Source organism: Pangasianodon hypophthalmus, chromosome 13 (assembly GCF_027358585.1).
Source record: "Pangasianodon hypophthalmus isolate fPanHyp1 chromosome 13, fPanHyp1.pri, whole genome shotgun sequence".
Lineage (NCBI taxonomy): Eukaryota > Metazoa > Chordata > Actinopteri > Siluriformes > Pangasiidae > Pangasianodon > Pangasianodon hypophthalmus.
The window spans coordinates 12,033,074-12,052,807 of NC_069722.1; the positions used below are offsets into that span (position 1 = coordinate 12,033,074).

The 19,734-nt window shown below is 40.6% G+C and overlaps 1 protein-coding gene and 1 non-coding gene across 5 annotated transcripts; both read right to left on the reverse strand.

Annotated features, from left to right (window-relative positions):
- Positions 1 to 1,620: 1,620 nt before the first annotated feature.
- Positions 1,621 to 19,441, reverse strand: tnpo2a (transportin 2a). 4 transcript variants are annotated; one of them, XM_026916696.3, is made up of 26 exons: positions 19,295 to 19,441; positions 17,707 to 17,806; positions 16,315 to 16,390; positions 15,968 to 16,117; positions 15,533 to 15,639; positions 14,753 to 14,886; positions 14,562 to 14,643; positions 14,344 to 14,466; positions 14,107 to 14,225; positions 12,282 to 12,342; positions 11,568 to 11,739; positions 10,908 to 11,060; positions 10,521 to 10,746; positions 9,236 to 9,407; positions 9,008 to 9,094; positions 8,810 to 8,917; positions 8,092 to 8,250; positions 7,931 to 8,018; positions 7,698 to 7,796; positions 6,735 to 6,770; positions 6,481 to 6,576; positions 6,265 to 6,340; positions 6,044 to 6,143; positions 5,661 to 5,735; positions 5,387 to 5,530; positions 1,621 to 4,752 (listed from the first exon to the last, which is right to left on the reverse strand). In XM_026916696.3, the coding sequence occupies exons 2-25, from the start codon at positions 17,803 to 17,805 to the stop codon at positions 5,423 to 5,425; spliced, it is 2,706 nt and encodes a 901-aa protein (XP_026772497.1). In that variant the 5' UTR covers position 17,806; positions 19,295 to 19,441; the 3' UTR covers positions 1,621 to 4,752; positions 5,387 to 5,422. The 4 variants fall into 4 exon arrangements, with proteins under 4 accessions (XP_026772497.1, XP_053095044.1, XP_026772496.1 ...); XM_053239069.1 differs by lacking the exon at positions 19,295 to 19,441 and adding an exon at positions 19,091 to 19,255; XM_026916695.3 differs by lacking the exon at positions 6,735 to 6,770.
- On the reverse strand, positions 12,154 to 12,224 carry LOC113528656 (small nucleolar RNA SNORD41). The gene has a single exon (XR_003402971.1). It is a non-coding gene; the product is annotated as a small nucleolar RNA SNORD41 (small nucleolar RNA).
- Positions 19,442 to 19,734: the final 293 nt, after the last annotated feature.

Genomic DNA, 19,734 nt, shown 5'->3' on the forward strand with positions numbered 1-19,734 from the left:
ATAAAACCACAGATACTGTTTTTGAGTGATTCACTAGCAATAGTTTCTGTAATGCCTAAGTAAGCGTATACAAATCTTTGCACTGAACCATATATTTTACATATGCCAAGTCACTATATTTAGAATGGATGAATGTATGGTCAAATGTGGAGGAGGAAATTCTTCTACATATACAATTCTAAGCGGATTCAGGTCTTAGAATCATAAATGTGGTAGCAAAAGAGACTTCAGTTCTCAGCACATGAGTAGAGTAATTATCAAGTGGGTCTATGAATTATAGTAAAACAGAGGCATATAGCTATACTCCCTGATCACTTTAACAGGAACACTGCTCATTCATGCAGTTATCCAATCATTCATTCATGTGGCAGCAGCACAATGCATTAAAATCATGCAGATACAGGTCAGGAGCTTCAGGTAATGTTCACATCAACCATCAGAATGGGGAAAAGTGTGATCTCTTACTAACTGTGGTATGATTGCTGGTGCCAGATGGGCTGGTTTGAGTATTTCAGAAACCGCTGATCTCCTGGGATTTTCACACACAACAGTCTCTAACGTTAATCAGAATGGTGTGAAAAACAAAAAACATCCTGTGAGAAGAGGGTCTGCAGGCTGAAACACCTTGTTGATGAGAGAGATCAGAGGAGAATGACCAGACTGGTCTGCTTCCTGCTTGCTGACAGGAAGTCTATAGTAATTCATATAATCATCTCAGCCTCCTCAAGGTTGGTGTTTTGTGCATGCTGAGATGTTATTCTGCTCACCATGGTTGTAAAGAGTGATTATATGAGTTACTATATCCTTCCAGGCAGCTTCAACCAATCTGGCCATTTTCCTCTGACTTCTCTTATCAACAAGGAGTTTTGACCCACAGTACTGCCACTCACTCAATGTTTTTTGTTTTTCGCACCATTCTGTGTAAGAGACTGTTGTGTGTCAGAATCCCCAAATCTCAGCAGTTTCTGAAAATACTCAAACCGGCCCTTCTCGTACTAAACATCCATGCCTCGTTTAAAGCCACAGTGATCACATTTTTCCTTCATTTCGATGTTTGATGTGAACATTACTGAGGCTCTTGACTTGTATCTGCATGATTTTTTTTGCACTGCGGTGCTGCCATCTCATTGGCTGATTCGATAACTGCGTGAATGTGCAGGTGTTCCTAATAAAGTGCTCAGTGAGTATACTATACTATCCCAATGAAGAAAAAGTAAGCAAGTCCACTTAAATGAGTCAATAATTCATTAAAGTGTGCAAATTGCGAATCATTAACATTCATTACTAAGTACAGTACCTTAGGTTATTGGCTATTTATCAAAAAAAAAGTGTTTTTGGCTGACTATTTGTAGTAAATGGTCATTGTTGAATAGTCAATCTCTTTCATGTAAATCAACAAACTGAGACAGACAACAGCCCACCAGCACTGGACTTGGGAACTGCTGCCATACATCAGTGTGAATGTAAACGGTATTTCATGTACGAGTTTTTGGTCATGCTGAATAACAAGACTAGAAAAGATATTAAAATATTCTACATTTAATGTTGCAGTATCATAAAATATTAAAATCTTTATTAAAAGAAAATAAAAAAATAAAAAAAACAAACAGAAAAACTGTGTTGACATTTGTAGGACTTTAATGCACTTTTTTTTAGTTTTCAGAAAAAAGTCCATATGCACTTTCATCAACTGGATTATGTTCTCAAAGTGAAACATTTCATACATCCTAAATTAATCATTTCTAAATCAGAAATCACAACAGTCTTACTGTAACATGCACATGTTAAACATTTGCTCTAACTGAAATGAGACGGTACACTTGTTCCCCCATTGGTAGAAAAGAATTTATTTCCCCATTTCACAGAATTAAAACAGAAAGGTGATGAGAGATAAATGAGTTTGCACCACAGTGTGGAAGAGGAAAAAAACACTACATCATTCAGCAGATTTTTTTTTTTTCTAAGTACACAGTACAGGCTCAAATGCATTCCCCTCCTTCCATCTTAATTGCTTTTTGGAACTGGTTGATTAAAAAAATAATAATAATAATAATAATGCTTGTCAGAACTGGTTGATAAACAACAAACAAAATTCTTTAAACAAAAAGAAAATAATAAAAAAAAACTTTTAAAGTCCAAATAAACCTTTGTGCTTATAAAACACAAAATATAACAAAATAAAATAAAACAAAAAATAAAATTATATAACAAAAAAGCACATGTGGACAAATCATATTGCAGGAAATAAGGAGTTTGCTTTGCATTTTTTAAATAAAATGTATTTCTTATAACAGGGAGCTCACAGCAGAGTTTCTGTTTGATTACAATCGGTTTGGCTGGCCTGCACACTTTAGGATGGTCTTCAAATTCTGTACTTCAGAATTAATTATTTATTAACCATAGATTGGTTTATAGGTAGAAAATAACCTGCACAAAATCTTATATTAGTTGGTGTAATTCCCCCTTTCCCCCCCCCTTGAATGCCTACTGACCAACACTTGCTTTGTCATTTACTTATTTCTCAAGTCCTGAGGAAGGAGCAGTTTGCAAAAGAGTAGATAGTGGAAATTAGATTGTCATTGCTATTATTGAAGAAGCAAATCAATTTTAAAAGGTACTTCAAATCACCTATTACTGGCTCAGTGGTGGTCAAATGATCTCATCACAGGAAGTAAAATCCAGAAGAAAGACATTAAACAAGCACCACACTGAGTCTTCATTTCATGCATGTTACAGTTTTACTTTACATCAAGTCTGACTAAGACACCGCAAGCCTGGTGGACCTTGAAGACACGTAAGCGTCTGCAGGCTAGCAGAGACATGGCTATTGCTTTTATGGCTATATAAACAAACAGCCTCTGCTTTTTGTACGTTTTTTTGGTATTAAAGCCAAATATGTAAAATTGTGCAGAGATAAATCAGGTGTGTGCATCCTATAAGGCCTCAGTCAAATCAGCTTAATATAGCAAACACATGGTGAACAACCTGCAAGTTTTGACTATGGGCTTTGTCTGGGAAACAGTGCAATTCTTTATATGCATCTCATACCTGTTTTTGTCTTATAAAGATGGCCAAAAGAAATCTAAATTCAGCATATTGTGCCTACCCATAGCTACACAAACAAAACTTTCCTTCATTAAACTTCGAGTCACTCGTTTGCTTTTACATTAAACTACAAGTTGAGTCACAGTGCACGAATTAATGAATTAGTCATTTAAGATTGGAAGAAGTTTTAGACTTGCCACTTAATTTAGAATATGCATTTATCGTCCACACGCTATCGTCCACACACGGCTTTATCAACTGTACAAATCTTGATACATAAAAGCTGTCGGTACAGGGGACCACCAGTTACACGCTCGTGATAAAACACTGTGTGCCTTCATCTCATGTTTATTATGCTGTGAAATAGCGTCATTAAGTGGAGCTCGCCTTTAACCAAGTTTGACATTAATGTAGCCTGCTGGATTGCTGTGTGAAATTCCTTATAAGAGAAAGTGCATTAAAACCCCTTAATGGGTTCTGACACCTTAACATTTAATTAATAACATTTGCTTTTAAAAGCATTAGCAGCACATTCTCTTAGTTTACAGGAAGTTCAGGCTGCAGTATGGTTTCTTAGTGGAGTACATCTAGATGTGAAACAGCTCACAAACTACTGCTGAAAAAGGAAATGGAACATCGATCCACACCGACCTAACAGAAAATTCACAATAAAGCTACGCCTGCTAACACTGTACAGTGAGAAGCTCTGAATTAAAAAGAAATAAAAAAAAAAAAAAAAAAAAGAAAAGAAAAGAAAATCTTAAAAGAAACAATAACCTGACACCTGCACATTGCACAGATTTCTCCAAGGGTCCAGAGTCATGCAAACCTTTATCATTCCCTTATCTAAGCAAGCATAAGAAAGGAAAAAACAGTGAGCACTAGAGTTACAGTTCCTGAAGGTTGTTCTGGTTACAGCAGAATCAGGGTTAACACGAAACACTTTGACGGGGAGAATAATGAACCTTAAGTGCCAGCTGCAAAGTGGTTACAACGACAACAGCCTGGAAATATGCAAAACAGCCTGAAAGCGAGACAATATGCACTGTACTTACTGGTAATGATCACATATTTTTAAAAGGTGCTAGTACTTATCTCCCTATTGTTATAAATATCTCGTGCCTTACCTCTAGCCAACAATCCCTGTGGTTAAAAATCATTTTAGTATTGATGTGGTCAACCAATACCTTTTAAGATATTGTAGTTTTCTTATGTATGCATTATAGAAATACCACCCGGGCAACAGGTCGCCTTAAGCTTGTCTAACGAGTGTGCCGGTCTACTGAATGCGCTTGTGTGCTATAGGCGTCTAGCTGAGGTGCCAGGGCTTAGACTAGACTGTACTATTGGTGGGTGCATTGGTGCCACCCAGCCTCCCCCCTCCCGATAGTGCTCTCCCGCAGCAGAAGAGAGCTGTGGAGTTATCAGGTGGCAAGCCCTGCCTACGAGTTCCCTCCCTCCCTCTATCCCAGCCTAGATCCCTTTTTGCTTCCATTTTTATTTAAAATTCCTACTCAGAGCGCGGGACGCTAAACCGCAGCGTTAGATGCAGAGGTTGGCTCCCCCTAACCCCCTCCCACCCTTCCCACCCTCCCTCACACAGACACAGGGTGCAGGGATGATCGTCGCGCCAGCCTCCCCCCTCCAGCAGCAGGGCAATACACACACATGGATGAGTTCCCCCAGTGACCCTCCCGGAGATTCGACCTGAAGAAAGGATGGAAAAGTTGGGAATATAAATGTTACAATTACTGTAACAATTACTGGTCAACAGTTACTGTGTCAAGACATCTTCCTGCCCAATAAGGCATGATGATAAAAAAAAAAAAATCCCCCATAAGCAATTTACATCTAGGACCTACACTGATCTAAAATAACATATTTAATCAGAAAAACTATAATAAAACAAAAGCATTGATAACAGGTGTGTCCACTTACTTTTGTTAAGTAAATACTCTGCATGAAGTATTTGCAAAACCAGAAGCAGTTACATCGCTATTGTCTGTATTAATGTTTGTTTAATTAGGGTCACTGATGAACAATTGGGGTGAAGCCTGCCAGTTGAAACTGCTCGTTCAAAAATGAAAATAACTTCTCCGAGTCACTTCGAATCTATCTGAATGTCTGCTTTGCTCCAAATGTCCAGAACACAGATTTCACACTCAACCCAACACACTGATCTCTCAGTGTCCAGAAAAATATGCATGTCTAAAAATGAGTCAATGTCTAGACACCTAAATGCAGCACCACTTTCTAGACCTGGGATTATGTATTATTGAACAATGACATATAGCTACATTTAATAAAGGGTGAGGCAAGTATGAACACTGAGATGCTGTACCTAACAGGCGTGTCCTGTGTCAGTGAGGAGGGGCATCTAAACGCCGTAGCAGGCCGATAGCCGCTCCTTCAGCTGTGGGGGGAACTGCTCACAGAACTGCTGCCAGTTCTCCTCTCCAACCTGGTCCTTAAAGCCATGCAAGATCTGCAACAGATCACATTAACATTTAACATGCAATGACTCCTTAGCTTTCCTTAGCAGAGATAGATTTTTAGTAATAATAATAATAATAATAATAATAATAATAATAAAGTCCACATTTTTTGATGGTTACCTTGTAGAACATGTCTCTCAGGTCTTCTTTTGGGTTCACCCAAGACGCCACAGCATCGCAGAAGAAAATGAAGTCCTGTATGAAACACACACTGTCGGTTAACATTCAGAATAAGAAGACTTTATTCATTTGCGATCAATGATACACAGGCAAGCTTCTAAATCTTTACTGTCGATTGTGGAGCAGTGTTCCACATGATCTATGGCACACAGACAGAGCGAACATTACAATAATAGCAAGTCTATTCTTATGAAGCATGTGGAGCATTTATGATCCAGGATTGAGGACAGAGACAACATAACTGAGAGCAGCAACATAAGCAGAACATGCCTATAATTTATTTTTTGCCTGAATTGAATTGAAAATTAGTACTGGTCAATTACCTGCACCACACCTCCAGGGTTTACCCCAATCATTAAACAGATGCCTCTGAAGGCTGAATCTTTCTCCTCATTGTCCCTGATGTTTCTGAGCGATTGACACCTGAAATACAGGAAAAATACGAAACCTTCAAGAACTTCAATTGTGAAAAACTGCATCTTAATAATCGAGATCAAAAGTCCATATATTTTATGGGAAGTGGGAGCAGGGCTCAAAGACTCACCAAGGCCGTATGAACTGAGGCAGCATGGGTGCCACCTCTTGAGGACAAACGTATCCCAGTCGGCCAATCGTAATAGCTGTTTCAGGACAGAATGAAAAGTGTAATCTGAATGTGAAGTTCCACAGCTCTGATTTTGTTCTTTGTCTGTTTCACAGTTCATCATAAAGGTCAGTGCAGCACAGAAGGAAACCTGAAGTCACACTGTAACTGTCGTACCTGTGTTCTCTAGCAGAGTCTTGGGGGTATTGGGTCTATTTATAATCTCCACCAGGTTGTTAAGCACCAACCCCACATATGGCTCCATCTCTGCACCTGAGACCGCAAGAGAAAACAGCTGAGCCACAATAAACAGGAAAAAGAAGAGAGCATCTAACCAGTACTGAGTATCACTAATCACTGGGGTAAACCATTTCAGATAAAGTAAAGCAGTCCGTTTTCACATAAAACGATCAGCTTCCTTCCTATCTCACCTGTACAATCACCTCCCTGCTTCCTGTCACCTGAGCCTGTAGAGACACCAAACACTGTCACTAGCCTGCCTGCAGCCTAGCATGCACAAACGAATGCACACACACACACAAGATGCCCAGCAGTAGGACTAAAACAAGAGTACACAGGACTAGGAGTACACACAAACACAAGCTGTCTTAGCATCTTTCTCAAAAGCTAATGACAAATTAATTTTCATCCTTTAGCGAAATACACTCACTAGCCACATTAATAGGAACACATGCACACCTATTAAAGTCATTCATACCAATCATGTGCCAGAAGTGCAGTGCATGAAAACATACAGATACAAGTCAGGAACTTCAAGTAATGTTCACATCAAACATCAGAATGGGGAAAAGATATGATTATGAATGGCTGACTGAATCATTGCATGAATAAGCAGGGCTATTGGTGTTCCTATTGAAGTGGCAGGTTAATGTTTACTTGAGCATTTTCAACTTATTTTACTTGAGCATTTTCCTACTGCATATGTGTGTGATTACCATAGGCAAAGACTGACAATTCTGTACTGAGAAAAGAACCAAATCATGCATTTTTGACTTAATTCATGAGATTTCAAAGGTGTGTGAAAAGATTAATTATACAGATTTAGGGCTTAATACAGAGACTTACTAATTTTCAGAGGGAAACATTTGTGGTTGTGTCACCAACGAACTCATATAGCTTAAAGCTGCCTGGTCATGCATGGATACAAATAAAAAGGTAGCACAAGCAACTAAAACTGATTTTTTCTCCCATACCCGTTTTGCCCCACGACTAAATTAACAGTTAGGCTTGAATTTACATTATATAGCTGAGATTTGGGTAGGTGCGATTTCCATTCTTGTCTCAGGGAAATTTAAATTCTGTTTCATGGTAACCACACATATAACAGATATGTGGTGGATGGAGAGAGTATTCTTTTAGACGTCCAAACTCACCCATCTGTATGGAGATCTCGCCGATGGCCCAGGTGGCGTTATTACACACAGAAATGAACTCTGGGTTCAGGTTTAGCCCCAGAATAGGCATGAACTCAGCTGTAGAGCACACACACACACAAATCAGTAGATCGTACTCACTGAACATCCCTTACACTCTGCACTCTACATGGTACCAAAACTGCTGCAATGATTTCTAACATTAGGAGAGCAATTGCCAAGGCAGGACTCACAGATGCAGGGTTTGACATGAAGGAAGCAGGCCTTGGTCAGGTCTCCCAACAGAGCAAATGAGCTCTGCCTCACCTCCGGCATAGTGTCCTACACAGAAAACATTTTAGCCTCCCAAACACATTTTTGTGTTCCATGCACAAGGTTTTGTCTCTTTGTGTACCTGCATGCACTGGAAGAGGAGGGTCATGATGTTGCTGCGAGCCACCAGTCTCTCAACGTGGCCTCCGAGTCCCTCAGCCAGGCCGCTCAGGAGATCCAGAGCCACGATCATGAAATCCTTATCAGGAGCCTCGTACTGCTCTGGGTGCTGGTTATACATCTGTAAGGACAAGGGACAGATCAGGAAGTGCTCCAAGAAAAGGCATCTGTTTTGCCAAAATGGCATCATAATGCTTTGACATTTTCGTGATACATTAAGATATACCATGAATAATGTATTAATGTAAACCATGAATATTCTATGTTCTACTAGCCTTTCATTTCAAACGTGACTACCCTGCTTCCGTTGCAATGCTATTTGGTTCCTCTGTAAAGCAAACTTGGGTTTGAGAAATGTACTATATAAATTGAACTTATTACATTATTAATGATACCTGTGATATCTGAAAAGTGTGTTGTAGTGCAATTTATCACATCACATCACATCAATAGCTCCCCTGTTCTAGGACACTGCATAAATAACATTTCTAGTATACCAGTATTTCTAGTTGCTACAGCAGCAGTGAAATTAAATGGGCAGAGAAAAGATTCAATGCACTAGGAACTTTGTAACCACACAGAAATAATGTCACAGAATAATCATCTGATTGGTCAGTGTATATATAAACACAAATTAAGCAGTATGCATGGGTGAGTTTTTGCCATGTATATGCATTCACCATTGCCTGAGCGAGGGTTTTCTGCACCAGAGTGACACAGCGCTGATACACTGGTTCACAGTAGGGCAGGAAGCCACTCTGCAGAGCCGTGGCCACTGATGAGAGACACTAGAGAACAAGAGGGAGAATCTCAACAAAAATATTCCCACTGGGCAATACATGGCAATGTGTTTAATGCAGCATTTAATTCATCCTCACCTCTAACAAAGGGAACAGATCCTTGTCCTCATCCTTCAGCTCATTCCATTTCTGGATGAGAGGAGGCATCAGCTTCTGGATATATTCCTGTGAGAAAGTGGAGTAAATATAGCAAGACTAAGCAAATAGAAAGTTCAACTGATTAAGAATTCGAATATATAAATGCAGCCCGAGAAGAACAGTTTTCTTTTTAAATCAGATGTCCTTAAATCAGTGCTGAAAACTCACAGGCTGGTTGAGATGATGGCCCACAGAGTCAGCCAATGTCCCAATGGCATCATACAAGATGAGCAGGTTTTTGTGCTGGTATTTCCCGAAAGCAAAGACTAGTGTGTCCAGAATAAAGCCAAGATAAGGAACAAGCTCTGTGCAAGCCTCCTCCTCCAGAGTTGCAAACGCACTGCAGGGAAAAGAAACCATAAGAGTGAAGCTAGGCTTCTATGATATAGATGTGTCTCCGGTGCATGATTTTCCTTTTCGTAAAACAATAACGATAAATAAAATCCCGAATAACAATTTAATAATTGCCTAGTAAATCAAACCCAACCAAATAAATATAATTATGTCATTTATAAATCAATTGAGAGGCACTTTTGAGTCAAATCAGTTTTTACATAAAAAGGAAAGTTCATTTGTCAAACTTGGACCAGAGCAAAAATTGTGAAATCAAACCAATTACCAAATCAACCAGCAAAATACTTTAGCTGAAGGGCATGGAATAGAAGACAGGGCTGAAAACGTACTCATAAAACTCATAAAACTCATTCATTAGTTAAAAATATGACTATAGAAAAAAGTCAACCACTGGAAAGTGCATGCAGAAATTCAAACACGCACAGATTATACAGAGTGCATAAGAAATAAGATATTATAAATAACTAGTTCAAAACATCAACTTTTTTGTTGTTGTTCTGTGCATGTACTTGCAGCAAAACTGCCTGAAATGCATAATATATAGGATATTTGGTTCAGTTCCTGCAGTCGGGTCAATCGAGGGTCAAATAACTATCAAATTCAGATAGCTCTAGCTGTTTCTTGAACATGACCAGCTGGGTCAGGCAATATTGAAGTGGTTGTTATGGTCCGCACTGAGGTGATTTCTGTTTCAACAACTATGAATCAACACAACTAAATGAAACAGCTTTAAAGTACAACATACAATTTAACAGGCTGATATATCCAAAACTAGAAGAAGCTTAAATAATGGGCTATTAGCCCCATATTCACACTTAAAAAATGGAAATTATGGTAAATTGTAAAAATGTTATCCTTCTGTGCTGGCAGTCTGATACAAATCTGACACACACATGCACAAGTATGTATTTTTACCATTTAAAAGGTTTCTGTGGTAATTATTGATTAAATATATATTTAGTCGGAACCAAACGTCACCATGTACGGTAGGAAAGATTATATCAAGCCTAGAAGACCATTTGAATTTCTCTCCTAGCTAAAACCTTGGTTGACTGAAGGTCAGCTACACAGGTATTGTTGCCATTTTGCACACACATACCTGCAGGCAGCCTCTTGCACCCTCTTATTGCCATCAAGAATGCGTTTGAGCAGCTCTGTCATGAGCGGTTTGAGGTAGGCGTCAGGCGGCTGGCTCACCACCCAGTGAGCGTAGCGGCTCAGCGTCCAGCAGGCGATGGAGCGCACCAGAGCTTTCTTATCACACAGACACTGAATTAGGTGAGGAATCAACTCTGGCAGGTAGGGAACCATTCCCTGCACACACCCTACACAGGGGAGAGTGCAAACATGGGAAACAGTGAGTGACCAGCTCTACTTCTTCAGTCATAAATATACATGTGCTACAATTTGAGGATCAGAATGGAAATCACATAATGAAGAAAAATCTGCATGTTAAATGACTGTACTAATGGCAGAATTCAAATACCCTCAGCGATGGCTCCCAGGACCAGGATGCCAGACTCCTTGATCACCCAGTCTGGGTGAAACAGCAAGTCCTTCAGCAGAGGGAGTAGGTGGGGTAGCAATTCGTCCCGGAACACATTTGCCAACACATCCAGTGCTGCAGCTGAGCATTTTCCTAAAAATGGAAGGAAGATGCTCATTTCTTATGTCATTCTGTCAAACAGTTTTATATTTTATGTTAAAATTTTTTATTTGTGCAAAAGAAAGCTTCCTATAAATAAGATTTAAAAAATATTATGCATCAAGCCGGTGTGTGATAATCAAAAAATATCTCCCTAAGTCATTGTTATGCCTTATACTTTGTACTTCAGCTTTAGGCATTATGTGTATGGAACACATGGATTTGCCTCACTGGCCTCAGCAGATCAGACAGTATGAATACTTGAACATCATGGACAGTCAAGGTATAGCTTGTCATCACTTCAACTGAAACCTGCCCAGCACTCACCATCTCATTTACGTTTAGTCATAATTACTTTTCTTTTGGCACTACATGCTTATTACCAGTGTATAACCATCTATTCATTGAAAATAGGTGCACATTAATATTCCACAGAAAAAGGCAAGGCAATACAAGTAATAAAATGTAACCTGAAGTGCATGAATAGGTGTAAGCACTTACGCAGATTCCAGTCAGACAGCGTGTCATCGTCATCATCATCATCTTCGTCAATGTCCTCCCCCTCCTCTCCCTCGCCTCCCTCGTGCTGCAGTGTGACTGTGCGAGACTTGTGGAAACGTGGTTTAATGTCTTGCTCACTGTCCGGAATAGCCTCATCCTCCTCCACATCACCCTATAAGTTCAAACAAACAGTAGACTGTGACTGACAGGTGTTGTCAAAACAACACTCTTTCCTCAAATAACCAAATGATGGCTGTGCTACAGTTGATCTTACTACTTTCTGCTCAGTCTGAAACAAACATCAGCATGGGAATGTATCTGTAATGGGACTATGGGTTGAAATTTATTCAAAATTTATTCAAATGTGTAAATGAAAAGCAAGTCCTAATTTTAACTGCGTGACCATTTTCCAACAAAGCTGCCTGTGATGCATGACAAATGAGTTAAGAGAAATCACACGTTCCACCCACACAGTAAGATCACATTAGCTGTAATATCTAACAGTCCGCTTAACACTGTGCAGCACAAACGGTTCCATTCCCACAAATACAGACATTAAACTCAATGAAGTGCAGACAGGAGGCCTCTGGGTCAGACAGTATGAATACATGAAACATCATAGAAGAGTCTCAAGATGAAAGATATCGTCATTCCCATTGACAGGCCATACACTAGACAAAAGCCTTCAGCAAATAAAAGCAAATGTGTGCTCACCTTCAGCAAGATTATGTCGATTTCAGAGTACTTCATTCCATTTACCAGGATAGGAATCAGTCTAAAAGGAGGCAGATTTGCAACATATGAATGTGTTGAGCTAGCAGCTGCTCAGCTGCACATGGGTTAAAAATAAATTTAATTCATACGCCATCCGACCCCTGATTTGATGTCCAGTTTTACCACAGTGCCTAGCCAAGCTTACAAATAAACGGTCAACTACCAGTTCCAGAGATAATTTTTAAGTAGTCAGTACGGTTTCATTTTATAGCATACAGTTGCGGAAGAGTAATGACTCAACGGCACAATCTGCTGCCACCCGAACGAGCAGGGGTTCCCTTCTGAGTCAGGTTCCTCTCAACGTTTCTTCCTTCTCACGGAGTTTTCCTTGCAACTGCTCCCGTGGATGGCTCACTACAGATCGAAATCAATGTGTATTTCTGTAAAGATACTTTACACATCTGCTATGTAAGTAAAATTATTGGCAGTGATAATGCATCTATTCTGTATTAATATCCATGATCGATGTTGAAATCTCTGACTGTAAAAGCCACAAGAAATTGGTGTAAGGAATGCTAAAATAAATTTTCTAGTACTCATGTCACAAGGAAGGTGCCAGTGGGTGAGAGACACTGGGCTGCAGTGGATCAGACAGTATGAATACACAGAGCATCACTAACAGTCAAGGACTTTGGTGTCGTCATCTCCATGGTGACAGGATGAATGTGTGACCTACACATCACCCGTCTCCACCCAGCATGACTCTCAGCCACTTTCTATGCTAGTAAATTCCTTAGACAAACTATCCTAGGGTCCATACTTGAAACTTAATTTCCTGTACTGATTTATAAATAAATAAATAAATAAAATACAGGAGGCCATGTTTTTGCTAAATGAGCCTAATATTTATGAGGAGATTTCGCTCTCTGAATAAATAACTGAGAGAAAGTATCACAATTGATGTGCTATTTTACAATCTTTTTTTTTCTTCTCATAAGTCTAACTTATCGTGTCAACCATACTTTGTGTCACCTTGCAAATTGGGGATAATCTGCCTCACCACGCGCCGGCAGAGGTTCCGCAGAGCTAATCCTTATGCAAAGGAGTCTGTCCTTCGCCTTGCTTTTATAAAGGGTAGACGTCCAAGCAGGAAGACTTAAACTGCTACAGAAATCATTCGGTGGAGTCTCACCTTCTTGAATTACTTAAAATGTAACATTTTAAACTGTCTGCATTTTTTTTTCTTTTTCAACATATGAAGCTTGTTAGGCTACATGCTAACACTATCTGAGCTACCAGTTGATGCACTTGCTGAATAAAACAGACTCAGCTTCTTACTGAAACCTTTTAAAACTTGAGGTGTGTCAACACTGCTAAAAAGAACATTCTAGCAGTCAACGAGAAAAACAGAATTACAAAAAAATAAATAAATAAATAAAAAAATCCTAGCATACGACTGTTGCCAAAATCCAAAATGTGGGCCAAACAACCTTTTCTACTGGGTGAGTTTTATTCATGTTTGGTCAGACCACTGATTTAACTGATAAAGCAGAAAAACATGGTTTTCTGGTGTCTCTGCTATCACTAAGGTAAAAAAGTGTAACTGCTACAGCCAAATCGTAGATGTTGGCACCTCTGACTTGACATCATTTTCAAAAGTGTCACTGGCACTTAGCCACAAGAGGCTACATGACTACAAGAAAAAAAAAAAAAAAACTAGACATAATCAGACAGGGATGAAGACTTTGAGTTCCAGGAGTGCCAGATTGGCTAATTTCTAAATATATACATTTTGAACTTATAATATATTTCACTGATAACTCACTGAACCAGATGTCCAGACAGAACTTCTTTACAGATGGGCTGCTCAGCCAGAGTGAGCCAAAACTCACAAGCCTCCAGAGCCACATTCTCATCTGGGTCCTGTGTGCGCTGTAGCATGTACTGAAAATGCAATAAATAAATAAATTTGCTGATTGGGCATTCCAGTGAAGGTTTTGTGTGTGTGTGTGTGTGTGTGTGTGTGTGTGTGTGTGTGTGTGTTTGGGAAGAGGAGTCTTACCTGAACAATGCTGTGCATGTGTGGGATAAGGCGGTCAATTCGGACCTCAAGCAGCATGACCAGTGCTCGACAAACGTTCTTCCTCACCTCAGAGTCTTCATCTGCAGCCAGCGCAAACAGACTCTATCACACCACAGAAAGACGAGTCAGACGTGAAAAACAGCAACGGGACAAACAACCATTCACAACCACCACAGTAAATCAATATCACGAGTTACCTCAATAAAGGTATCGATATTGTCCATCAGGGCTTGAGCTCGACCAATGATAAACTGGTTCACACAAGCAATAGCATGAGATCTGTAGAAACAAAGTTATCTGTTACAAAAGATTTATCTGTGTAATAGGTACTCCACAGCTCTAGCAGGATATATGATGAAACAGCTGTGGATAATCTCCTGTGATTTACCTAATCTTGGGACTACAGTGCTTAAAGAACTGCAGGAATTTAGGGATCATGATGTTTAGAGGTCGGTTCAATGCATCACTGTCCAGCAGCTCGGATGAGTCTTCACATATCTTCTGCAGGGCACCAAATGATCCCTGAGCACACAGGAAAAGATAAAGGAGAGGCAAACCATGTTACTGCTTCTTACTGCACACCAATTTTATTATGTTGGATTACACTCAAACACCACTGGATGCTAACATTGGATGTGCCAAACCAGTACACTACCTGTGATCAACAGTGGCACCAAGAATGTTGTACATTATTGGCTGTGTACAAAGATAATTTACTGAACAAAAACAGCTATAAAAAAATTTGTTCATGTATTGCAATCCATTTCTTAATGCCAGAAAACAAGCTACCGTGGCTTTATTTCAAAATGAGTGCGCGTGCAGACTTGCTCTATTTAACTGATGGGATTTAGATCCCACCCATTCAACATTTTCAGGGATGGTAATGCTCCACCAAGTGATCATTCCTGCCCCCAGGCTTGCTCTGATTAGCTGCTGGCAGCCTGAGATAGAGGCATTACAAATATGAAATGCCCCCATCTCAGGTATTACTGATACCACCATTACAGTTAAACACGACACAGGCTAAAGCTCAGACAGAGGCATGTGGTGAGCATTACAGACAGCTTTTTACAGACATCTCTCAAATTCTACACAAAATGAAGCACAGGCTGAATGAGAAATGAGAGATATGATAATGGATTGTAAATGAGAAAACATAAGTGCAGACCTCACAGGTGTTGTAATCTTCCGAGTTGAGCAGGTTGCAGAGCTGAGGCAGCAGCTCGGGCCACGTCTGCAGCTCCCCTTTAGAGGCGATGGTTGTGATCAGGATACCTGCGTGGGAGACACCATTAGATACCTTTATCAGCACGGCACCATTTTATGAGCGTGGGTTACTCAGCAAATACAAGAGTCCTTTTTATTACCCTTTTCGGCCACATAAATAAATTATTACGTAGCATATTATGTATCTCTTTAGCAGAGGGAAGCAATTCAATACCAAATCTATACTGAGGCCTTATTTAGTATATGATGGTCCAAATATCGATAAGATACAGTACATTAGTAATACAGAGGAAGCAATGGTTTTGAGGTGGAGACTCCAGTAGATAGAACAAATACACAAATTACTGAGCTTCGTTTTTTGGCACAGAAGACATACCAATTGTAGCACGAATGAGGGGAGATGGGTCCCCAATGTTGCTCAGACATTCCTGCTTGATGAAGTCTGCCACTGCTGGAGGAAAGTTCTGGTAGTGAGCCTTTACATTGTTCTTCAGAATCAGACCGCTGAGTGAACGTGTCGGCTCATCTGTGAGGGTAAAAAACAAACAGGTTAACCATAAAGTGGCTCCAACTAGGAAGAGGGAGGAGGACAAACAATAAAGGTAACCAGGAGAACACTTGATAGGACGGGGAAGGGGGAAGAAGAAGAAAAAAAAGGCAGATAAGCTGAAAACAGAAGGGGGGGTGATGAGGTACAAGGCATCAGATCAGATCAAAACTTACCCTCAGATTTCAGTCGTGTCAAGACAAAGATGAGATAGTTGTTGAAGTCTGGAAACTGGTTCAGCTGCTCTAGTTTCTGATGACATGGTTAAGGAAATACAGTGTAGAGAAATGCTCATGGGCCAAGCACAGAAAATCTGCGCATCCACCAGTGCACCAGCTGCACCACTGTAACTGATTGTGAAAAGCCGTAATTCACAGAGTAAAATTTTGAAACAGCCTCCACAATCCCCTGACTGCGTCCAGGACAAAATCTAAACATGTTAATAAGGAACAGAGATGAGGTTAAAAAGAAAATTGAGGAAGAGAGAATGCATCATCTAGACAAACTACAAACACAAAATTTACACCTGGTTGTATCATGCACATTAAATATCAGGACTAAATATGGATAAAAGCACAGGTGTAAAAGTAGTCAAGACGCATTTAAAACAATTTTTTAATTTTAATCCTTAAAACCACTTCCGTATAAAACTTCCACTTTAGTATAAAAGCATCTGAATCCCCAAACCACATGTGAAAACCCCTCTGAATACATTATTCCATAACAGTCTAGGATTGTCAAAGCTGGCAGCATGCAAAATCAAGATTTTGGCATGAAACAGGAAAACAGGAACACCACAGAAAGCTGGTGGTTAAGTCTTAAATTGATTTGCATATTGGCACAGTGAATGGATTTCAATCCAGGTGCACGATCCTTGAGACAGCCAGGTGCAAACCTGGTCAAAACAATCCCACTTCCTTATTGTCTTATCTACTGTTTTTTTTTTTTTACTGAAATGTTATTGTGCAAGCAGGAGAATTATAACAGTCATCCAGGCATGCTACTCAATCAGCCTAGTAAAAACTGCTCTGTCTGAGCAAAAGCACTTCAGCTGATGTGTGTAGTGCAGCAGGCGGTGCAATTCAGAAAGAGTAGCCTGAGCTACAGTTACAGCAACAAGGTGTGTCACATCACTGTGAATTGTGTTACATTTAAATATACACCAAATGAACCTTTCTGTTTTGTAAGTCAGTTGGTAGTAGAATTTATTCTCTTTCTCTAGTTCTTCAACCTAATTGTCTGTCAGTCAACTACGAATGAACGTTAACAGCCCAGACATGGCATCTGCTTGCCCTGGGCTGCTTATTTATCCATCCCTGTGCCTTATTTACATTGAGAGTGAGAGAGCCACTCAGGCATTTAACAACCTGTTCATTGTCTATTACCTCCCAACAGAGTTTTGGACTGATGGTATTCCTAGTTTGTGACCTACTGAGCCAATATCAGAACATATTTTTGATAGACTTCAAAGCACTATTGTAAGTGCTCTGGATAAGGGCGTCTGCCAAATGCTGTAAATGTAAACTTCAAGCTTCAGACAAGAAAAGGCTTTCCAGTGAGTAGGATACTTGCTGCACAGCTCTCTGTGTGGCCGTGTTTGGGGACTGGGAGTCTTTCAGGAGCTGAAGGACCTGCTGGAGTCCCTGTTCATCCGGCTGCCACTCCATCCTACGGAGAGAGAGAGAGAGAGAGAGAGAGAGAGAGAGAGAGCATTAAGCACAGTTTCCCCAGCCTTGGAGTATTCTGAATCCCATCCTATATATTTCAGGGCATTCCCTGCTCACAACACACCCAGATCATTTACATTTTTGCTCATTTGCTTTATCCAAAGTGACAGGAGTGGAGTTGAGGATTAAAGGTCAATGACCCAAGAGCAGCAGCTTGGCGATGCCGGGATTTGAACCAGTAACCTTCCGATCAGTGGCTCAAATCCAACTTACGTGGTGATTCAACTAACCAGCTAACTAACAGTCCATCCTGAGTTGAAGAGGGTGTATTAGACCAGAGAAAACACTAAAATGTGCAAAACACCATGAGGGCCTGTGACCTAAAGGAGACCCCCCACCAAATTTAAAAAAAAAAAAAAAAGATAAACTAATGATAGTTAAACGGTGATATTCACACAGCGAACCGGAATAAATTAACAGTGATTGCAGTGTGTCTAAACAATTTACTCTCATGATCGATGCTGATTAGGATAAAGGCCGCGAGTCGGGCGCTAATGGAGGCTGAGCTAACACACAGCTCATAACGGTGGATGTGGTCAGTGTACAGCCTCCTGCTCGTGATTTATTCACCGCTGGAGGATTTGGGGATAAACCCAATGCCCCAGAATGACTTTAATCCCCGAGTTACACCATGCCGCCTATTTAGCGGATACCGGCTGCTAGCTTAGCCTCGTTTCATTTCCTACCTAAACACCAACGCTAGTGTTAGCGGACTGACATGCTTTCAGAAGCGCGCAGCCAGTGGCTAATTATTGACCACTACATTACTGAAGTGCACTGAGAAGCTGATATAGTAGACTACTTTCAAGTAAACCTGAATACTAAACTCTTAAAGAGTAGCTAGTTGTCCTAACTAGCTAGCAGACCTGAGGTCAGGAGAGTTTCTTGTTAGCTGGCTGGCTAAACAGAGCGGCACGTTTCTGTCAATTCACTAATTCAGGTTTATTACACATTCAGCTCGTTATTACACGATATTAAGCGCTGTGTTTAAGTGCAGCCGTTAGCCTGGTGTCGTAGCACTGCTAGTTAGCATGTTAGCACTAGCGCAGCGGCCTCGCAGTCCGCCGGAGACCATGTGGAGGGAGCTGAGCTCGCCTCGCCTCAGCTCGAGCACTAGGCCAACTCACTTACAGCGGGAGGAACTCAAAATTCCTCTCAAATGTCTCAAAAAGAATAGCCCAGCCAGCTAAACACGTCGAATAAATATTAATTTCCACAAACATACACTGTTACAGAATAAAGTCCAGACGAGACGCGGTAAATCCCACAGCACTGTTAGCTTCACTGCTAACCGCCTCCGATTACAAAGCTCTGTCTGAAGTCCGACTCCACACGACGACGCCTCTGCTCGCTACTTCCTCACTGCTTTAGCTACTGTTCAATTAAACGCGTCTATTCTATACGCGGAAGTTTATTTCAATGTACTTACAGACACTGTATGCGGAGGCCTGTTGAGCCGAAAGGGATGCATGCAACAGTGTGAGAGCGAATGAAGCCGCACAGCGCCGCAGTCTAAACACGCCGCGCTCACAAAGCCCCCGAGCCGGAAGCGCTTATAGCCTTCTAATGGTAGTGTGCCTTCATTTTCCAACCCGTATTCTAACAAACCCCGCCTCCTGCGCTCCGATTGGTTAACACTTCACATTGAAAAGCATTCCGGAGAGCGCGTGAGCTGAAATACAAACCAATCATAGTTCGTGAAGAGGATGCGAAAACGGGTAGGGTTAAAAAAAAAAACCACGGGTGGGTCTTGGATAGTGTTGCCAAGTGTGTGGTTTTCACGCATAACTGGCCGTTGAGCGTGTCTTAGAGCAGTGGATCTCAAAGTGGGGTCCGTTATGGTTTTTTAGTTTAGTTACGGCGGTAGAA

Excerpts from the sequence above, each read along its gene's own strand:
- tnpo2a (XM_026916696.3), bottom strand. The coding sequence starts at position 17,805 with ATGGAGTGGCAGCCGGATGAACAGGGACTCCAGCAGGTCCTTCAGCTC. Across the intron at positions 14,467-14,561 it reads ATATCGATACCTTTATTGAG|AGTCTGTTTGCGCTGGCTGC; the intron begins GTAACTCGTGAT and ends GTGGTGTGATAG. Across the intron at positions 5,736-6,043 it reads ACCCTGGAGGTGTGGTGCAG|GACTTCATTTTCTTCTGCGA; the intron begins GTAATTGACCAG and ends TGTTTCATACAG.